Source organism: Parasteatoda tepidariorum, chromosome 8 (assembly GCF_043381705.1).
Source record: "Parasteatoda tepidariorum isolate YZ-2023 chromosome 8, CAS_Ptep_4.0, whole genome shotgun sequence".
Lineage (NCBI taxonomy): Eukaryota > Metazoa > Arthropoda > Arachnida > Araneae > Theridiidae > Parasteatoda > Parasteatoda tepidariorum.
The window spans coordinates 7064998-7087277 of NC_092211.1; the positions used below are offsets into that span (position 1 = coordinate 7064998).

Genomic DNA, 22280 nt, shown 5'->3' on the forward strand with positions numbered 1-22280 from the left:
TTTTTATGTAAAAATCTGTTTGTCGCTGAAAAATAAAAATACTAACCTTACAATCTTAAATCTCCCCCGAAAATGCTTTCATTTCAACGAAACAAAGTGACAAATAGTACTCAAAATTTAACTTTCATGTTAGAAACGAATCATGTAATATTCTGTAAATCCTAAAGAAACAAACAACTCAGGATTTTTCATCAAATTTATTTATTACATATTTATAAATTACTCAGCCAGTCGCCAACCCTTGTAATTGCTTCTCTTTCATCATTGTTTTTTACTCCTTAAACACTGATATTTTCCACACACAAAATAGGCAGAATATTTTCTTTTCAAAATATACAATCATTGTAGAACATTTTGTTGACATGTTAATCGTAACAATTATCTTAGTTTGAAACGTAAACATCTGAACTTGTAGAAATTATGATTTTTTTTTTTTTTTGGAAAGTGATTATAAATATTTTTAGTGCTTAAAAAATACTTAAAGGGTTCATATTTTTTGCTGAAAGATCTGTCTACTGTAATTGACCAAACATTTATGCCTATTTTCTTATTACGATCCAAAAGACAGCAATTCTAGTATACTTCCTAACCAAAGTGACCAGTAATGCCTCTGTGACAATCTATAAATACCATTCTTCTTCATTGGTGAGAGCTTTAGATGTAGAACGCCATCGAGAGGGACCCTCCTTATTTGAATAGAGATATTGTACAGTTGATTTTTATTTGTAAAAAAATATGGGGCTGCATTTGTCCACCCTCTAGCCAAATTATTCTATGCAAACTCTTGATTATCAGGTCATACTATACAGCTTTATTGCTTTCACGCAGATGAAACTGGTTTGCATTTGTTAACGCTCCTGTATCCAATGGTTAACATTGTAACGCAATACTTTAAAAATAAATACAAATAGGAAGTATATAAAAAATCTCCCGAATAAAAACTCATTGTATGCTTAAATATAAAAGTATTGCCTATAAACTCGTGCAAAACATGTCATTATTATAACACTTCAGTGCGTCTCATAATTTGATCTCATTATTATAATATACTAATATAATACCTGATATAATAAATGTTCTATATTTATCTAATATATCGTCGAATTTATGTAACACATCGTCTCATTTAACCAATGGATACACGAACGTAAACAAGTTCACTTAAAAGCTGTATCACTTGATAATTAAAAGTTTACGTAGAATCTTACAGCGCGTCTAATAATTTGGCAAGGGCATTCGCAACTCGATGGATTGTCTGCTTCAGTCATTTGACGATGTTACATGAATTGGAGAGTTCTGAAATGTTGGCACTCTCCTGATTCAAATCATTCTTTTTGGCTTCCCCGGATTTGTTTCTCGTCAAACTGGTCGTAATGCTAGTCACGGTGACAACCTTGCCTTTAGTGACAGTAGTTTCTTCAGTGACAACAGTTGTTGAAACATTCCCTTTGGACGTTTCAACGCACAACGTGTTATCAATAACAATGTCTTCTTGCTTATCCACTGGAATGTTCTTTTTTATGGAAAGATTCTTTTCTGCATCTTCTGTTGGAATATCATTACGAGTTGGAATGTTATTATCGTTGGACGATGTTACCTCTTGAATCTTTTTCACCTGTTTCGTTAGGGGAGCTTTTGAATATTGTTTCGGGGGTTTGTGCCTTTTTTCGGGCTTCGATTTATGAGGAGGTTTAAAAGGGGCGGAACCACTTGACATTTTCGATTCACACTTATCGGCGGGTGTTTTTGTGATTTTTGAACTTTCGCTGGAACTCGTTCTTTGTCTGTGGCGTCTTTTGAAGGCACTGCTCAGAGAATGTCTATAGGTGGGGATAATGTTGCCTTTCGCTGAGTTCTGGAAACCGTCTCCACCATGTCTCAGAATCTCCCACGGAATTTTATGTTCCTGAAGTGGTGAATAGATCTGAAAAAAACGTTGAATCTCTTTCATTCATATTCAGCCATTAATACTAAAGTCAAAATTTTCAGTAATATCTTGGGATCTTTTAATTTTTCATGACATCAAGAAATCAACAATTTACTCATGTATGCAGACTTTTTATTTTAGCTTGATGCGTAGCATTTTTAAAACGTGCTTAAAGGTTAAACGTGCTGCTTATTTTCGATTTTTGTTCTTTAAAAGCCCTTAAAGGTTTAATGAAATACTTGCGAGTACGCATGCGCGTCTACTGAGCTCGGTTCGGTGAGATTATTGCACTCTCGTGTGCATTTTGCAAGGTATTCTCAATTTCGGGCTTCATTTTTCACCCTCTGATATCAAACCGAAAAATCTCTCGATCATTTTATAATGGCTAATAATAATCTAGAAGAGAGTTTTTTGACTGAAACTAGTTATTTTATCATGGTCGTATGTAAAGTCTTTGAAAATTATTTTGCATTTTGTTAATGTATATAGTGCTTAAAAATATTTTTGGGAACTTAAAAGGTACTTCTTTTTTAATGAAAGATTTGGCTACTCACTCTGTTTAAAAATAGGAAAACTTGTAACAGTTTCATTAATACTTAAAATCATAATTTTCAGTAATGTCTCGTCTCGTTATAATTTAATTTTTCGTCAAATGTCTTCAGAAATCAGTTTACTAAAAATAATCATGCATACAGACTTTTAAAGTTTTATTTTAAGAAAATAGGAAAATGTATGAAATCCTTATTAATATCTTGACATTATTTATTTTTGCAGCATTTATTAAAAGCCAAATGCCATTAAGTCAATTTGACAATACAACAAATTGACATCATTTAGACAAACTTTTTATTTCAAAAACTGAGAAATTTTGGAATCCAAAATAAAATGTAAGATGATATTATGAAGAAGAAAAAAAAAGTTTATTTGCAAATGTAACACTTCGTTACTGACACGCGTCACCGACACGGTAAACAGAGTATCTGCGAAGTCATGAGAAATCATGGAAAGTCATGAATTTCGGTATTGAACAAAATTTGTCATGAAATGTCATGATTTTAACTATTTTTTTTTAAAAAAGAAATCATGGATTTAGGTCCCCGAAAAATCTTATTTTTAAAATAGAATTTAACCCCCCTCGCTCCAAATTTATGGTGTTCCGAATGTCTGAATGTGCAATAAAATCCCCACTCACAGCCATATTTTATTAAAATATAAAATGTTTTTATCTTGTTCTTTAAAACTGACGGTGTTCTTTCAAAAAATGAAAGAAAAAACATCATGTCTAGTGTGAATTATCTTTTAAACTTCTGGGATTTCAGAATTTTTGTTTTTATTTTTTCAAATTCAAGCTGAAGCAAGCCAGTCATTCTCAGTCACCAGCCAGAATTTTTTTTAATTCCTAAATGAGAACAGAAAAATCAGGAGTATTTCTTTCCTTTCCAATGAACAAAAAAAAAAGTATTCTTTTGTACAAAAGCAAATATAAAATATTTGCTTTTGTATTTTTTTCAACTATATTATTGCTTCTACTCTGTTTTAAAATCTCTAAATATGAAGATGCAGAGTACAACAGTTTTGGTTCCACCTATCATTTCAATTAATGTTACTATAATGCTTTTTTAAATGTATTGTTGTGTTTTTGTCGGAGAAAATAGTAACTTCGTTATGTCATGAAAAATTCTTGACATTAGTCATGATAATCTAAAATGCACCCTGTATACAACAATTAGTGCGCTTTAAAGTATGAAATCACAATTTGATACTCATGATAAAGTGGTCAAACCTTCTGAGTCTGAGTGGCAACAGAGTGACAGAGGAGAGTGCCTGGGGGTGGAAACTGAGCCGAGAACGTCTGTTTGTTGCTCTTCATCCTCTTCAGTATCTTTGCCAGCACCGACTCTTGTTTTCCTTCACCTAAGACCGAAACATTTCATTTAGTTTGTCTACGGTAAGAACTACCCCTGTCACCAAATCTGCTTCTATGAAAACAAGAATAAGGTTGCTTCCCTTCTTCACTCTAGGGCTAACACAATAGACCGAATGAAAAGATTCTCTCTCCGACCCGATCCAAAACCTGTCCTAGACTACACCCCTACTTAAAATAGTTATACTCTCGTTGCCATAGTCACCGCTACAAGTCCAGACGAGTGGTAAGGGGAGTTCTTACTTTAGACAAACTATATCTTTGTTAAACGAATATTTTTTTTACAGAACCGCCTTAGTTTTTACTTTTCCAACGACACATGAGACTGCCTTTTTAATTTCCTGTGAGCACTTCGCAATGATTGTAGCTTAAACAATATCTGTCAATATTTTTTTAATTTTATTATTATTTTGCGATCTCTTTATGTACAGTGCTAAAAAAACACTCTTAACCGCTTACCTGATTATCCCGAGTTAACTCGGGTACGTATATATTGCAAATATTTATCATCCCGAGTTAACTCGGGCTTAGCAGAATGTGTCGGTACATTTTGTTTCATCACTTTTTAAGTCTGTCGGAAGCAAAAAACATAATCTGCTATGATTAGAAGATTGCCAAGTTTTGTTTGGAAGTTTTGATGTGGGACTGCACACGTGTTTTGTGATATTGTATATACAATGGTTACTGTAGAGCAGTGTTTCCCAAACTTATGACTTTTGTGCACCCTTTCTTAATTTTTTGTAATCCTGTGTACCATCAATAAAAATAAGAATGCATTTTTTACTATAAAAAAATTACACAAAAGTTAAAAATCACAACTGGCTGTTGACACTATTAATTATTATCTATAATTCTTAACTGCTAACTCTGCAAAAAATAGCCAATAGAAAAATACGTATTCGCAAATTTTCATGACTAGCTTTATTTTTAAATCAAAATTTTTGTAATTTTCGTTTGTTTCGTTTTCGCAAAATATTTCGCATAAGAACGCGTACCCCCGCCGAGCTGTTCCCGTACCCCTGGGGGTACGCGTACCACACTTTGGGAAACACTGCTGTAGAGTAAAACCAAATGGCGTATTCCTTCACTGACGTTTGAAAAGTATCATTTTGTGTTGTCCCTTGTTTTCAGATCTATCGTACAAAGACAAATATTTAACTTTTTTTTCATTTGCCAGAAATAACTCAGGATCGTAAACTGATTTTAAATTAAAGGTTTCTTACCTTTAAAAAAAATTCAAATTTCAACCTAAAACTTGTACATTATGTTTTGTTTTAGTTCCTTGTATTTATTAATAAAATAAAAAATATATATAGATTTTTTTTTTCAAAATAATTGACCAGGGAAGTGGTTAATAGTATAGTAGTCATACTTCATTTTACGCCGCTACTCAAAAGACGACGGTCTTGTCTAGGTAACATCCCTGAAGATGACATCACAATTTTGATCTTCTACTGCAGTGCTTCCCAAAGTGTGGTACGCGTACCCCCAGGGGTACGGGAACAGTTTAGTGGGGGTACGCGTTCTTATGCGAAATATCTTGCAACAAACGAAAATTTCGAAAAATTTTATTTAAAAACAAAACTAGCCATGAAAATTTACGATTACATATTTTTCTATTGGCTATTTTTTGCAGAGTTAACAGTTAATAATGAGTGGTGTCAACAGCCAGTTGTGATTTTTAACTTTTGTGCGATTTTTTTATAGTAAAAAATACATTCATTTTTTATTAGTGGTACGCAGCGTTACGAAAAATTTAGAAGGGGTACACAAAAGTCATAAATTTGGGAAACACTGGTCTATGGAAGGGTATAGTTCTCCCGCTTTGATGGCCTGACGATCTGCGCGAAGGCGAACAGTTCAACGAGGGCTCATCCTCTCACTGATTTCGATGATCTTCTGGGAACCGTGTCTTACGACACTATAGAAAAAACAAACAAAGAAAAATACTATAACAGGTTCCATGCAAATCCATTTCAACGTATGCTTCAGAAACAACAGTCGGACGAATAGCTTTTGATCTGGTGTATGGATCTTCAAGTACTAGAACTCCATCCTCGTCAAGGAGTGACTTTATATAGGCTACAGTTCGTTCACCCTTAGAACTCCTCTAAGCGTTCACCAGGAGTTGGCACTTGGCTCCACCCTCTTCAGACGCAGAGCTCATTTCAGGGCGGGCGTAAGAAGCGAAACATCTCCTCGCCTGAAATTGAGACAACCCTTAATGCGCGCCGAACACAAACAGTGAATTCTTTTTCAGTCACTTACTTATCGCTTTATCATCTGCTATTCTATATTTCGTTTTTCTAGCTAATTAAATATATTTTAAATTTAAAAACTGCTGTTTTCCCAGCAAGATGTCTCAAAGAGGAGAGAAATATAAAAAATGGAGCGAAACATCATCCAATTTAATGGTAAAAAATGCAGATAAAGTTAGCGAAATAAATATTTTTGCCATACAATCGCCAAATAGCAATCTTGTTCAGGATTGTTCACATCTTTCTCCCAGTCGCATATAACACGTGATGAAGGCGGTGCCAAGTGCCAATTCCTGGTGAGCGAGCTATAATGAATGAGTGCATCCGATTTATAAATCGGAATCTGATGAAACACACCTTTCTTTTCAGTGGATTTCTTATCCTGCAAAATATGGGGCCACAAAATCTGGGAGATAGGATCTGTCAGAAGAACGGTCGGCCTTTTGAACTCTTTAATATTCATTTTGCGTATCTCGACAACTTTTTAAACGAATCAAAAATTTATACCTAACAACTTTTTTTTTTTTTTTTAATTTGATTTCTCAGGAATTATTCGATCGATTTCGTTGGAAGTTTGTATTACCTATAAATTACTTTCTTTAAGCATGAATAAAAATGTGTACACCTCTCCATTCAAAGTGCTTTCGATAAACGAATGAGTGTGCAAAAAAAAAATGTTTAAAAAGCTCCCGGGATGTGGGGAGGGCCTCCTACATTCAAGGAGGTCCCCTCGTGTTTTGATTCATACATATTTTTACCTTCTCTCTTCTCTTCATTATTCCCTATTCGGATGTCCATCATCTGAAGGTGGGAACAAGTCTGCAAAAATAGATGTTGAGTACAAATCAATATAAAACTGTCCATTACATTAGAGTGCGGATTGAAAAGATGGGTCCGGCTGCAAGAGAAGGGGGGTGTACCTGTGTTAAGAGACTGGAAGCGTCGCCGTGTAATTTAACAATCGCCTCTTCATTGGTCATCAGCATCTGTCTTTCGAATGATGGATGATGATGCTGTCTGTCAGCCACGTAATAGCCTCCTGAAAACAAATTTACTTTTATCAGAGGAATTCGACTAGAAAGCTTCCTTCTCTTTTTTTTTGCACAAAATATCCGTGGATCTAAACACAGTCTATATTTCGTGGCTTTCCAGTGCGGAATTCAGCTACACTTTCGCAATTTCCATGGACCATCAAAAGCCTGTACTCAAAATGCGATGTGTTTATAAAAGGCTTCTGATGAGGGTTAAGTGAATCATCCTATTGGCGTACATTTAGCTGAATTCTGCCCTATAGTCAACAAGGATATGAATTTTTCGCAGCTGGATGACAACCAGAAAACTGCATGCGGCATGATCAGGGTGCGTAGCGTTTTTTAAAAAGTGCTTAAAGGTGCTTATTTTCGTTTTTTAAAAGCCTTTAAAGGTGCTTTTATCATTGGGTGTTTTTAAAAAGTGCTTAATTTTTCATTTTTTTAAATGAGATTTTTCCTTTACTATGTTGATTTTCACTTCGAATTATGCAAAACGACACAGAGTTCACATTTTTCTATTCAACTTTTTCACAATTCGTTCAACCCCAATCTATTTCGGCGTATTGTCAATCCGTAGCGTATGAAAACGCCATTCGTTTTACCCGATTCAAAATTTCATGATTTTTGACAATTATCAAAAACAATGCCAATTTTTTTTTTTTTTTTTTTTTTTTGACATGACGGTTAAAACAAGATAAAACGATCAACTGCTAAAAACTTTCCAACCCTGCTTAATTAATGATATTCTACTAAAGTGCTTAAAAATATTTTTTAAGAGCTTAAAAGGTGCTTATCTTTTATTGAATAACTTGGCTACGCGCCCTGATCATGGACATAGAATTGTCAGAAAATCAATAAAACGGACAGAACGATATTTCGCCTGACTATTGGAGGGGTGGACTTTACAGCTATTTAAGGTTCCAGTCAATTTTTTTGTCACTTATGTATAATGAGGTGAACAATTTAAATACCTTTATAAAGTTCAGTTCATCACTGAAGTAGTAAAGCAGAGGGGGCCCCCAAAGAAGTTTTTGTCCGCGGCCCCAACTAGGTTAAGTCGGGCCCTGACATTTATACATTAATTATTTATCCATTAGTTACGAAAATCACTCAAGAAGGGGAAAATGTGTGAAATCAACAGTAGTGCCACCTACCGATCTGTAATGTAACTACGCACACGTGGGGGACGATATCTAAAAAAATGCGATATTGAAACTTAAATAAACAACATTGTTTAAATAAAATTAAAAGCTTCCTGAAAATAACACATTTTAATACAGCTTATTTCTCCTTCATAATTTCTTAGAATCGTTGCCAAAAAATTAAGTAAAAAAAATATGCTCATAAGATATTACAAATGAGTGAAATAAAGAGTTATCAAAACTTGGTGAGTTATTAAAGAGGAATATAAGTTTTAATTATGGTCAAAGGAAAAGGAGAGGAGGAACACTGAATAGCCGACCCAATCTTGAGTTGTCGACTAGCAATGTTCAACTTCCTGTCATTTTATCCATAAGACGATCGGACCCATCCTTAAAACACGTTAACCTTTGCGATGGACTTTTTGATGACCCGCTTTTGTGTTAAGTAGTGAAGAAAATTACGAAAACCTCCTACGGTTAGCCCGAAAGCAAGTAGACAGTGTCATTGAATTTTGCGTCAGCGCTGCATCGATCAGCCATCGCTGGGATTCGAACCTTTATTGAATACTTTCATGAGTCCGTTTTTGAAAAATATTTTAAAAATTATTTAGAGTATCAAAATACAGTCAAACCCCGTTATAGTGAACATGGTTCATAGTGAACTCCCGGATATAGTGGACGAAATGTTCGCTCCCGTGCCTTGCTATACGCATATAGTATTATTTTTTGTGGATAGAGTGAATCAAAATGAAATTGGATAGTATGATCTTTTTTTCTCTCTTCGACTGATTTTTCTTCTTCATTTTTTGGCCATTTCTACATAACATACATATTTTTAAAACCATCTATAGAGTGGAATGTAGCCATAGGCATTTTTTTTTTCTTGTTTGCTTCTTCTATCTCAGTTTCCCATCCCGCGATAACGGCCATCTCTAAATTTGTTTGTACGCGAGACGAAGGAAGAGTCAGAAAAAATAAAAGTGAACACACTTTTTGTTCTCTAATCATTTTTGTATTTCTTTTTATGGATCATTTATTTAAATGCGCAATCAAAGAGAGCGGAAAAAATGAGTTAAAATTGCTTGCAGTACTGCGGTTATAGTGAACCGGAATTGAAGGTTTATTATGGATGGTGTTTTCTACACTAGGGAGCGCTGCAAGCTCGAGACTGCCTAAATTTCCGGGTTAGTGTTTCAGTTGTATTTTAAAGCCATTTGGCATCATTGTGTTTTGAGATTCTTCCAAACAATGCATTTGATTACTTATTACTCATGTTTACAATGCTAACAATACTTGCGTTTACAATACTAAAAGTGTTAACACTAACGTAAGATGGTGCACAGCTTGCAACACGAACAAACAGTAATAAACAAATGGAAAGAGGCCAAATCAAGACTGCCAAAAAAGCGAGTTATTCAAAATCTAGCAACCATGTTACCTTTTTTAATAATAAATAACAAAATAACTAAAACAAATTTTCATTCCAAACTCCCCAGAATTTCATAAAAACATTAATATCTTATGAAATACGGCAGATTTGAGCTCAGAAATTATCTAGTTTATTTCTTTTGTTGAAAACAAAATTATCCGTTTGAAAATATCGCCTATCAGAATAACATGTAGTAAGCAGCTGCAAGCTTTTTAACCGGAACTAGAGTAGGTCCCAAGCTCGAGATTGTTATTGTTTACATTTCTATTGAAAACACCATCCATACTGACTGTATTAAAAAGAGAAAAGATTTAAAAAGTAACCTCGGAAGTGCTTAGGGGGTGTAAAGAACTCACCTGTGTAGTGGAGTTTTCTTTCCCTCATGAGGGAGTTGAGTGATTTCTGTAGAATCTCTTCGGACGGCGACTGCATTTCCGGAAAATTCTCTTCCAGTTTCACTCTGATTGCATTTGTGTCCGCTTTGCCGTTCAGGTCAGCCACAACCTTGCACAGGGCTTCGGAGAGGGGCGCAAAATGAGTCTGGGGCGCTGCAACCATCTCCAACACACTGATGTCACCTGTCAACAAAAAATACACTTTTCTGTATTCCGTCGCTCTTTTCGTGATATTCCTCGAGGTGCAACTCTCCCCCATAAGGTTTATTTTAACTCAACAAAAAAACTTTAATGTAAACCTAAAATGGTTTTTCGTGCGGTTTACGTGTAAACCTTCAAACCTTAAAACGAGATCTGTGACCATCTGCTTTATTCTAGGCACATTACCCTTATCAAAAACCTAGGACAAGACCTTCTCTATGAAAACCTTACATCGAGGTTGACTTGGGGTTTTCAAGCGTGAAAAAATCCTTTCATAAAGCTAGTCTCTCAAGGTAAAAATCTAGGTCATTATAAGGTTTCTTCTCGCAAAGTCTCGTATGCTTAGCTAAAATCCACCTTGTCTGGAAATTTTAATGGAGATGCAATTGGATCCAATCACTCGTATGAATTCACAGCTAAAACGTCATTATAGACCTAATTTTTAATCCTTTTAGGACGAAAGGTTTAAATCTGCAATATTTTTGCTTTTTTTAAAAAAGGTTTTTAGTATAAATATTTTCGTGACAATAAAAGGGAAGTTCCGACACAAGATTGCCTTTCGGGGACATTAAATCTCCGAAAAGAGTAAAAGGAAGAAAAAAATCAGCATAAACCATTAGAATTTAGAACCGACGCTAATTGCAGAAAAAACTACGGGAAAACTATTTAATAATAAATATCTAAGTAAGAATGAAGACCAAGCTAATTAACATTTTAGTGTAATTTAATAAACATAACTATAAAAGATGAACAACAAAAGTTGATGAATAATAAAAAAGAGTGAAAAGCGCCAAGCGCTTGTATCAAGTGACCGTTTCACATTCAGATTGTTCTTAAAAGTTATTGAGTCTTATTCGTATTCGCTAGGGGGTTTCGTATTTTAGTTTTGAACCAGCGATATATTTAGAAGACATACACACACGCACACACACACACACAGATATATATATATATATATATATATATATATATATACATCTATATTGTATGATACATAGCTAATATTATATTAGATATATTAGCTAATATTTTTGAAACATGTTCTGACATAAGCGTTTGATATCATTTTGTGATATTTCGCTAATATTTCTGAAATAAGTCTTATTTTAATTTTAAAAAATATTTTTTAATGTAACCCAGTTAGCAAAATGATATTATCTAACATTAGAAAGATGCAATATAATACTGCCGTGCTAGAAAACGCTAGACTCCTGAATCCTATCTTCCAATATTAGAGCTAGTATTATAAAACAGTGCGTGTGTGTGAAGAATAGTGTTCAATCTAACATTCGAACTTTTAGAATTATCATCTATTCATTATTTTTGGTCATCTATTCACTTTTTTGTGAAAGGCTATTCCGTATCTATCTATCTATATACATCTACATATATTTATATATATATTTAAAAAAATTGTGAGCAGTTCATTTAGCAGACTGCTTTGTAACATTTTTGTTTTAAAAGGTCCAAACCTCCCCCCCCCCCAAAAAAAAAAGAAAATTAAATTACTTTTCTAATTAAAGAAAATAAAAATTTATACTTCAGCATTTGGCCATAATGTATTAATAGCGGAACTATGTTGTTAACGGAAAATTGTAAATTAACCTATTAATTGTAAATTAACGGGATTAATTAATTTAATTGTAATTGTAAATTAACGGAAAATTGTAATTAATTTTTATTTTTCTATTCTAATGCAAGTTTAATAGTTTTATAACAGAATGATCCAATCAATATTTGCAATTTAAATAAAGCGTTGGAAGGCTGCATTTTATTTCATTCAAATGATTCCTTTGTTGTTGTTTTTTTTAAAACAGTTGATCCCTCTCTCAACCTCAGGTGATACGTGATCGAAATCACCTGCCTGTGCCGATGATTAATTGCGTGAATACAATGGATTAAAAGTTGATGATCACGAAGATCCTTGGCATTCTTAGCGTGGAGGGAAGAAGAAAGAAGAAAAAAAAGACTTTATTTCATTCTGGTTTACTATGTTTTCAAACCCACTTTATAACAAACTTTTATTGACGATGTATCAGTATGTGAAGCATTACGTGAAAGTGAACTAACTGTATTTATAGTAAGCGTGTATAGTCTTACATAAATAGTCTCATTTATTTATTTTTTGTTATTTTTCTATGCGTTTATTTTTTGTAACGTCTTTTTCACAAAGAAATTGTAAAACATTCTTTTAAAATAACAACAAAAAGAAACTGTTTCTAAGAAATAAATTTTTTATTCAAAATTTTTAAGAGCGGGATAGGTGGGAGAAGAATGGTAAGCAAAAATCTTTAAAACGATATTTTTGGCAGAATTAAAAAGTAAAGAAAACGATAAATAAATTAGAACTACTATTTCTATAGAAAATAATAGGAATGATATTTTTTAATCATATCATAACTGTTTTTGAAATTATCTTCGATCTTGAGCTTTATATTTGTTTTTGTCGCTGGCTGGGAAATGATATGGAAAAACTAATAAGCGGGAAGTAATATTACTAAAAAATGAGCTGTCATCAAAGCATTAATTTTTTTTTTCAGAATTTATTTATTTTCAACGGAAAAGCTTGGAATCAAGGAATTAATTTTCAATCAATGAATGGATTATTTACAATCGATGAATTAATTTTCGTATTTCATTCAATACACACTTGGGTGGATCTGATTTAATTTTGCTATTATGTTTATTCTCCCCTTTCTAAACTAAAAAGTGTTTTTTTTTTTTCAGTTATTACTATGATTTTAAATATGTCCTTCATTACGATCTCCTGATTATTGGGAAATTCTAATTTATTTTTGTCTTTTTTATCTTTACAATGGATTTTAATAATTATTTTTCTTTAAATTGAAGGAACTTCACAAGGATATAAATTTTTCATCTCTCTTAGCTAACTTATTTTTACATTATTATGAAAAAAATCATTCTCTTAATATTAAATTTGTTTTTAGATTTATGGATGATTTAATTATCTTTAATTTTCAAGATTATGCAATTTTGCTAAATAATATTCACCCCGAGTTATTAAATTTGGTTCGTATTCATGATTTTTAATTTTTCGGTTTTAGGTATTTAAAAAAGAAGAAAACATATGTTTTGTTGATTTATACGATAATATAAATTATTTAAATTTTGATATAAATAAACTAATTACTTGGAATTCTAATGTTTCTAAAAAAAATTTATTTGAATATAATTTTTAAACAAATTTATAACACACATTAAAAGAATATGTAATGGAATGGAAAGGAATATGTATTAATCCAAATTCCCAAGTAACAAATCCAATTTATCCAAAAAACAAATTCTTTCAAAATTTGATTAAAAAAAACAATGGATACCCAACTAGTTTAATTAAGTTTTTTAAATTTTATTATTACATTAATCTATCATTGAGTTAATGTATGTTATTATTCAATTCCTACTATTAATTCACACTCTTCCTCGTTCGAATTTTCAATCGTTAATTAAATACTTCTTATTCATTCATTCATTCTAGTTCAAATACTTTTTTTTAAACTTGTATGATTCTTGATGTTAATACAGTTTTTTAAAATGTTAATTCATTCATTAAATTTAATTAATTAATTATGGATTAAAATTATAAAAATTTATTTTTTTAATTATTTAATAAAAAGTAACTAAAATAAAATGTTTCTTTGTATTGACTTTGTAGGAATTGTTACTTGTTAATGATAAATTTACTAAAGACTTCTTTGTTAACTAAATTTATGTGTTTTTTACCATGCGTAATTTTTTTTTTTTATAAATGTTAGTTTTCTAACATCATTAAAATTGTATATTTAAATATAAACCTTATTCATTTTATTTTTTTTATATTCTAACTGTCGTTGAACAGCCGACCCAATTTTATGGGTTTACGACGACTCATGTTCAACTCCGTAGCCTTGTCATTTTGAACCTAATCCAGAAGACAAGGGAACTCCTGGATCAAGTATTGGGAGAAATTTGCCTCCGTGGAGGACTTTTTGATGGATCTAACCTGCATTTGCGTTACAAGGAGACCACGAGAACCTCCCACGGTTAGCCTGACGGCAAGGGGACTCTAACCCATGATCCGTCTACCACTGAGGATATTTCACGTCAGCACTGTGGTCTGTGCAAGCTGGATGCGAAATTCGTATCCCAGCCATCGCCGAGCTTCGATCTCGGTTCACCTCATTGGAAGGCGAACGTTCTATACCCTGCGCCACCACGGCATTTTTATCTTTTTCATTTCCATTTTCGGATCCATCCAAGGTAACTAACAAATCAAACGCGCTTCAGTATTGCAATTTATTCAGTACAATTGCTTCAGTATTGTATTATTCAGTAAGGACGCGCCATAAAAGAAACCTCTATTTACGCTTCTATTTTCATATTTTGTAATCTGGCAAATTTGCTACTAAAATATTTCAAATCATTCTTAAATGATTCCATATATATATATATATATATATATATTATACGAATATATATGTATACGAATACTTCATTTGAAATCGCTACTTGCTTTATAGATTACATTTTATATTTTCTGTATTTTCGTTGCATTTTATTTTCTATTTTTTGCTTAATATGTTTTATTTCGTACATTTTTTTGCTTTAATGTGTTCCATTTTCCTTTTGTTTCATTTTTTATGAGTACTCCTCACATTATTGAATTTTGCTTTGGCTATATTAATATATATATATATATATATATAATACACACATGTAAGAAGTAGGACAAGGAATTTATTTCAAATGAAATAAAATTAAGAAGCGAGAAGATATCTTAAAAAACATTTTAATAAAAATTAAAAAAAAATTCTTTTATTAGTATTAACCGGGTTCAAATGACGCGTATCGCAAAATGGTATTGGAATTTTAACAACATATTCTTCTCATTGGATTTACTTGAAATAAATTTGAAGATACGGAGTGAGGCTGTCAAGTCAGTAATAGATGTGATACTGAAGGGTTGTTGTTGTTAATTTACGTCGCACTAGAGCTGCACAATGGGCTATTGGCGACGGTCTGGGAAACATCCCGGAGGATGATCCGAAGACATGCCATCACAATTTTGATCCTCTGCGGAGGGGATGGCACCCCCGCTTCGGTAGCCCTGCTGGCAGAGTTTAATGCGTTGTGGAAAATGCCCAGTAAGCATAATGAAAAAGTCATCTTTTAACTAATCATAAATTTTATTAAGCAATAAAAATCATAACTTCACTTAAACATCATAAAGGAAAACAATCCTCTCCATAACATGAGGTAACGAATTCAATAACATACAGTCATGAAAATTAAACGAAACCAAAAACCAAATCCAATCTTGATTTGTTATATATATATATACAAAGTAACACTTGCATAATGAGGGTACTTACACACTCAAAATTAATACTATGCAAATTCTGTCTTTAAACTATTTTTAAATGTTCGAACTCCCTCCTTCAGAGGTTTTTCGAACTCGTGATCTCTGACTCTAACTCGAACCTTGTTCATTGAAATTCATAGTCTGACAAGCCCGACGACCTGCGCGCAAAGTCGAGCACTTTACGGTAGAACAGTTTAACGAGGACTGATACTGCTCACCCTCGGTCCCTACGCAGATTGATCCAAGTGGTCACCTACCCGCACACTGACCGCAGCCAGTGATGCTTGACTGCGGTGATCTGCTGGGAACCGTGTCTTGACGATCAGTCCACTGCGGTACGTGATACTGAAGGGAGTGAAGATCCAATAAAAATTCTTCATGAAACATTTTTAATTGCTGATTTAGCCAGTATCAAGGTGCTTATTTTCGATTATTATTTTTTTAAAGCTTTTTTTCATTGGGTGTTTTAATAAAAGTGCTTCATTTTCCCTTTTCGAAAATGAGATTTTTTTTTCTTTCGTTACAATGTCGATTTTCGCCATATATTATGCAAAAGCGTGCTTTCCACATTGTTCTAATAAACGTTTTCACAATTCATTCAACCACAATCCATTTCGGCGTACCGTCGGTCGGTAGAGTATGAAAGCGTTTTACATGTTTAATGAAATACTTGCGAGTCCGCATGAGCTGGGTTCGGTAAGATTCTTGCACTCTCGTGTGCAACTCTGCTGAATTTTCAAGATATTCTCAATTTCAAGCTTCATTTTCCACCCTCTGATATCGAACCGAAAAATCTCTTGGTCATTTTATTTTATTTATTTATTTATTTATTTTTAACGGCAGGCACTGAACTTTCGTTCTTCTCCTAGGAAGATGCCGGAGGTGTTACTCATTTAACGTTACCCAGTGGGCACCTGTGAACCTAAGTCACGAAAGGCGCGAAACATTACCCACGCCACACTGTCACATACCCGTTTATAGGGTGGGCTACATTCACACATCACACAATAGGTAACACACACAGAGAGAAACCTCCATGCCCGGAGCTGGATTCGAACCCGCAATCATTGGCTTCACAGTCAGGCACGCTGACCGCTCGGCCACCTGGCCGGCCTTGGTCATTTTATAATAGCTAATATAATAAAATAAAAAGTTCTTTGTCAAAAATTAGTTATTTTATCATGATCATGTAATTGTAAACCTTTTATTTTGCATTCTGTTAATGTATATAGTGCTTATAAATATTTTTGAGTGCTTAAAGAGTACTTAAAAGGTGCTCATTTTTTGTTGAAAGATTTGGCTACTTAGAACACTATGCGATCTTTACTTTAGGTCTTTTATTCTCAAAGTATGATTTTTTTTTATCTATGTGGAAAATCTTCCTTATTCCAAAACATAATTATGAAATAATAGTGTCTAAGAACCTTTTATTTTACGAAGTGGTTGACTAATGATTCGAACAGGAAAACTCGCACTTTATTATTATTTTCGTCACTTATTTCAATATTTATTTTCTTAGCGTATTTTCATTGTATAATACTGCTTGTGAATCCATGTGTTATATTCGATTCAGTATAAGACTTCAAAACGAACGAAAAATGTTTTGAAAGAAGTATTTTTTTTTAAAATAGTGAGAGATCAATAAAATATTTAAACTCCAAAATGTCTATTTGTACCGATACAATTATGTATGTATCATACATGGATTATTTAAATTCTATTACAGTTTGTAAATTGAAAATTAAATTTAAAAAAAGGCATCAAAAATTTCAGAGGATGGCAGGAGTAATACGGTCAAACCCCGTGATAATAAATTTATAGGGAACTCCCGGATATAGTGAACGAAATGATGTTCGCTCCCCTGCATTGTTATACACAGATTATATTTTGTGAACCAAAAGGAAATTGTAGGATAGTATGATTTTTTTTCTGTCTTTTTCTTCATCATTTTTTTGGTCATTTCTACATAAAATACATATTACCGATTTTTTAAAACTACCTATTAAGTGGAATGTAGCCATAAGCATTTTTTTTCTTCTTCTATCACATTTTTCATTCACATTTTTTGTGACTACATATTGTTTTTTAATCATGTTCGTGTTTCTTTTTCTGGGTCATTTATGTAAATAATGTGTCATAAAAGGGAGCAGTTCGGAAAAATGAGTTAAAATTGTTTGCGGTACTGATATAGTGAACTCCCGGTTAACAGAAATTTCGGTTCCTCGAAGGTTCGTTATAACGGGGTTTGACTGTATTTTTGCCATTATTTATTTATTTAGCTTGCCCAAATTAAATATTGACTGGTATTAACTGTGTCTGATTATATATCTTTCTAATACGCAAAATACTAGGCCATAAAGGTTCGTAGTTCAAGAATTTTAACGGCATTTTTTTTTTTTTTTTTTTTTTTTTTTTTTTTTTTTTTTTTTTTTGTGACAAAATTATAGCATTACAATTTCGCTAAGCTTCTTGCATCACTTTTTAAAAGATAAATAAGTCATAGTAATGCATTGTCTGTAATTATAAAGCGTTGAAACAATTTTTCAGTATCGTTTTTTTTTTTCTTTTTTTTTTAAGTAAATTAAAAATATACGTACTCAAAATGACTAAGTGCGTAATTTTTTTCAAGTCGTTATTTTTGAGAAACTAAACATTATCCAAACTTTAAAATAATGTGATCATTTTGATTACGTAATTTACAATACATTCGTTTTTTTTGAGAAATTTGTTTTTATTTTTTAACCTTAACTTAATTTAAACTGGTGAAAATCTATTTGCTTGATGCTGATTGAAAAAAAAAATTATCTTAAAGTAAATTATGCAAAACAAAGGAAAATCTGAAACAGTCACTTTCAGTACAGTACGTGTAAATTTTGTCAGGAAAAAGAAAAAAAAGACTTTTTTTTTCTACTATGGAATCCTAATTAATAGTACCTCCTTTGGCACTATAGAGTTCTTTAGCAGTTTTAACCACACAAAAAAGAGACTAAAATGAAATTATTAACATAAATGAAATATTTTGAACTGATTCTTGGTATATGAGCAATTCTACAAATAAACGCCAGTTAGGCGGCCAAAAAAAAATTAAAAAAAATTTGGAGGGCACACTATTTCTACATGAATTTTCTTCTTCCTTACACACTAAAAAGGCGAGAAAAAATCGTGAACATGAAATTTTTTCTTTGTGACATACTTTAAATGTGACATACTCTTTCTGACATACTCAGATAAATCTGAGCCGTTTATTCAGATAAAACGATTTTTACATAAATATAATATTATTATAATGTCTCTCTAAAATGTATTTATAGAGATTTCATAGTATAAGATTATATTTTAGTATAAAAATTGGCGTTTATTTGTAGAATTTCTCATATCGTCGCTTTGAAACTAAACCGTGGTAACTCAAAAAAGCAAATTTTTCAGGAGAGCAATTTCTATCTAATGCTAATCACGCCAATGCGATAACGATTTATCTGCTCTCTAAATTAATTTTATTGAACTATGAAGATAATACTTTTTTTCTCTAAAAGGGTGATTTTTTTTACACAAAATGACCCAAATATCTCATTTTTCGATTTTTTTGAGTTTTACGGCGATAAAAGCGACGATATGAGCAATTCTAGAAATCAACGCAAATTAGGCAAACAACAAAAAAAAATTTTTTTTTGGGGGGGGGGCACGCTATTTCTACATGAATTTTCTTCTTTTTTACACCCTGAAAAAGCAAGAAAAAATATTAAACATGAAATTTTTTCTTTGTGACATACTTTAAATGACAAAATACCAATTTTGAATTTTTCCCGATTTTTTCAATTTACGAACTTTGATTAAATTTTTTTAGTTTTGTTTTTTATACTAAAATATAATCTTATAGTATGAAATCTCTATAAATACATATTAGAGAGACATTATAATAATATTATATTTATGTAAAAATCGTTTTATCTGAATAAACGGCTCAGATTTATCTGAGTATGTCAGAAAGAGTATGTCACATTTAAAGTATGTCACAAAGAAAAAATTTCATGTTCACGATTTTTTCTCGCCTTTTTAGGGTGTAAGGAAGAAGAAAATTCATGTAGAAATAGTGTGCCTCCCAAAAAAAAATTTATTATTTTTTGGCCGCCTAACTGGCGTTTATTTGTAGAATTGCTCATATGCGTACAGTCCAAATTATTAGACGCATTATAAGATTTCATGTAAAATCTTAATTATCAGGTGATACTAGGCAGCCTTATTGCTTTTACTCGACTGAAACCGGTTTGCACTTGTTTACGTTCCTGTGTCAATGGGTTAACATTGTAATGCAATACGTTAAAAATAAATACAAATAGGAAGTATATAAAAAATCTCTTGAATTAAAACCCATTATGTTTAAATATAAAAGTATTGCATCTGTACTTGTGCAAAACATGCAATTATTAAAACGCGACTAGTAATAGTAGTGCGTCTAGTAATTTGGTTCAATTATTATACTAATAAAATGCTTGATACAATAAATATTCTATATTTATATTATACATCGTTTAATTTAAGCCATTGATACACTATCGTAAACAAGTGCAGACCGGTTGCATAAAAACATTAAATCTGTCACCTGAGTAATTGAACGTCTAATAAGGGACCAGTACTGTAGGTTGAAAATGAATAAAATAAATTGAATGGAGGTTTTATAAACGTTGAGAAATTTATTTTATTTTGAATCTCTAGGAGAATTGCATAATTTATTAAATTGAAATAATTGTTTCCCTATTTTCTTTCCATTGGCATTTTGCATAATTAAGTTTACTTAAAAAATCATTTCATTTCATAATCGTCCTCCCACCCAAATTTGAGTTCCAATTCCATGGTCTTGTCATTTTGACCCCTATCCAGAAGACGAGGGAACTCTTAGATCAGTACCACCAGAAGTATTGATTTGTTATGGGAACTTTGAGGACACACGCCATTAATTACAGAGGGATTCGAACTCACGAACACGAGTCCAATTAAATGAAAGACAGTTTTTCCTATAAATGAAGCAAAATTAAATTTAAATCACAGCAAACTGTTTTGATATTTAAAAAGAAAAATGCAAAATTTATATAGTGTCAAAAATTAAAAAATGTTTTTTATGAAATTTTGTTTATTAAAAATATACTTGTAGCTCATTTCTTTTATTTTTTCACCCCGTGCTGAGAAATAAGGGTTATTCAGCTCGTTTTATAATAATTAAGACTAAATTAATTTATTTTTGAATCGTTGAAACCGACATTTTTGGAAATGGCACAAATATATGTCGCTAATGGAAATTCTAATATATAGTTAAACGATCAGTAAGGAAAATCTTTTTTTCCCTTTCAATTTGTTTTTCTCCACAGAAGAGTATCCCTCTATACCAGGGGTTTCCATCATACAACAGTCAAATGGCGGGGCCGCAACTTTATCAAAATTTCATGTAAGACTTATGTTTGTAGGAAGATTAAATATTACTGTCAGATTTTTTTCAAGTTGTACGAAACAAAAGTATTGAATTACAAATTAAAATAAGAAGTAGCTTTTTAAAAATATTTAATTGCATATTAAAACATTATAGTAACTTTAATGTGCACTTTGGTATTAAACAATTAATGTGCAACAGGTATCAAATTGTTAAGATATAAAAACTTCAAAATATTTAAAACCCATATAGATTTTTTACGAAAATTGTCCTCAAAGAGAGAAATAATATATTCGCGGGCCGCCAGTTGGTGCTCTATACCTGACCCCTGGATAGCACCTGTGCCCACAGGTGCACATCATTAATTATCTATTGAGACAAAATTCGGTTGTTCGGTTAAAACTCATTCTAATTGATATTTAAAATGTTTTGATATCCCAGAAAATGAAATAAATGTTCCAGAGTACTTACCAAGTTTGTTTATTGTGTATCCTGTGGGGGGTCTAAGAGTCCTCCGGGACCAGGCCGATCTCACCACTTCCAGAGAAAAATCCGTCCCCGAAATTAAAAGGGTGCAGGGTACTAAGTACCCTTTGTACTCCAGACTGGACACAGAACGTGAAAGGCAGGAATTCCAAAAACACATAGAATTCTGCTGCAGGAAATCCAAAAAAATATCGTGTCCATTTTGTCCGGCACTTTCTGTCCGGTCTTCTAGCAGTACGAGAGCCAGACAGTTGCGATTAATTAACACGTGCCTTTGTTTATAATCTACGGGATGATACTTCTTCTGTGGAGACGTCATGAAGCCCCGAATGAGAAAACTTCTCTCAGCCCTTTTTTTGTTTGGCAGCTTATATTGGCGAGATCTTGGCGGATCTTTGAGAAATCGTTTGGGTTAGTTTCATGTCTTTGGAGTTTGCTCCTAAATGATCAGACGATACTATTCGAACACAGACAAAGAAGTTGCGGTTTTAATCTCCAGAGAAAAGTGAAGATATTCAATCTTTTTCTTTTTTGTTCGTCAATAAACGATTTTGTATGTAAGTAAATTGTTTTGAAACACACTTTTCATTTAAATACAAATTATTCCCCAACGCTACACCGCTAACTTTTTCATAAAAACAAATATTCGTATAAAATATTTGGACCTCTATTGAACGAAGTCGCTCAATCCCGATTATAAATTCCT

General features: G+C 32.3%; 1 protein-coding gene across 1 annotated transcript; it reads right to left on the bottom strand.

Moving 5' to 3' along the window:
• Positions 1-178: 178 nt before the first annotated feature.
• LOC107436224 (stork-head box protein ham-1) lies at positions 179-21918 on the bottom strand. Its single transcript, XM_016047851.3, has 6 exons — positions 21560-21918; positions 10068-10289; positions 7030-7148; positions 6868-6928; positions 3711-3841; positions 179-1924 (listed from the first exon to the last, which is right to left on the bottom strand). Exons 1-6 carry the CDS (start codon positions 21891-21893, stop codon positions 1265-1267), a joined length of 1527 nt encoding a protein of 508 aa, XP_015903337.1. The 5' UTR covers positions 21894-21918; the 3' UTR covers positions 179-1264.
• Between the last annotated feature and the right edge of the window lie 362 nt (positions 21919-22280).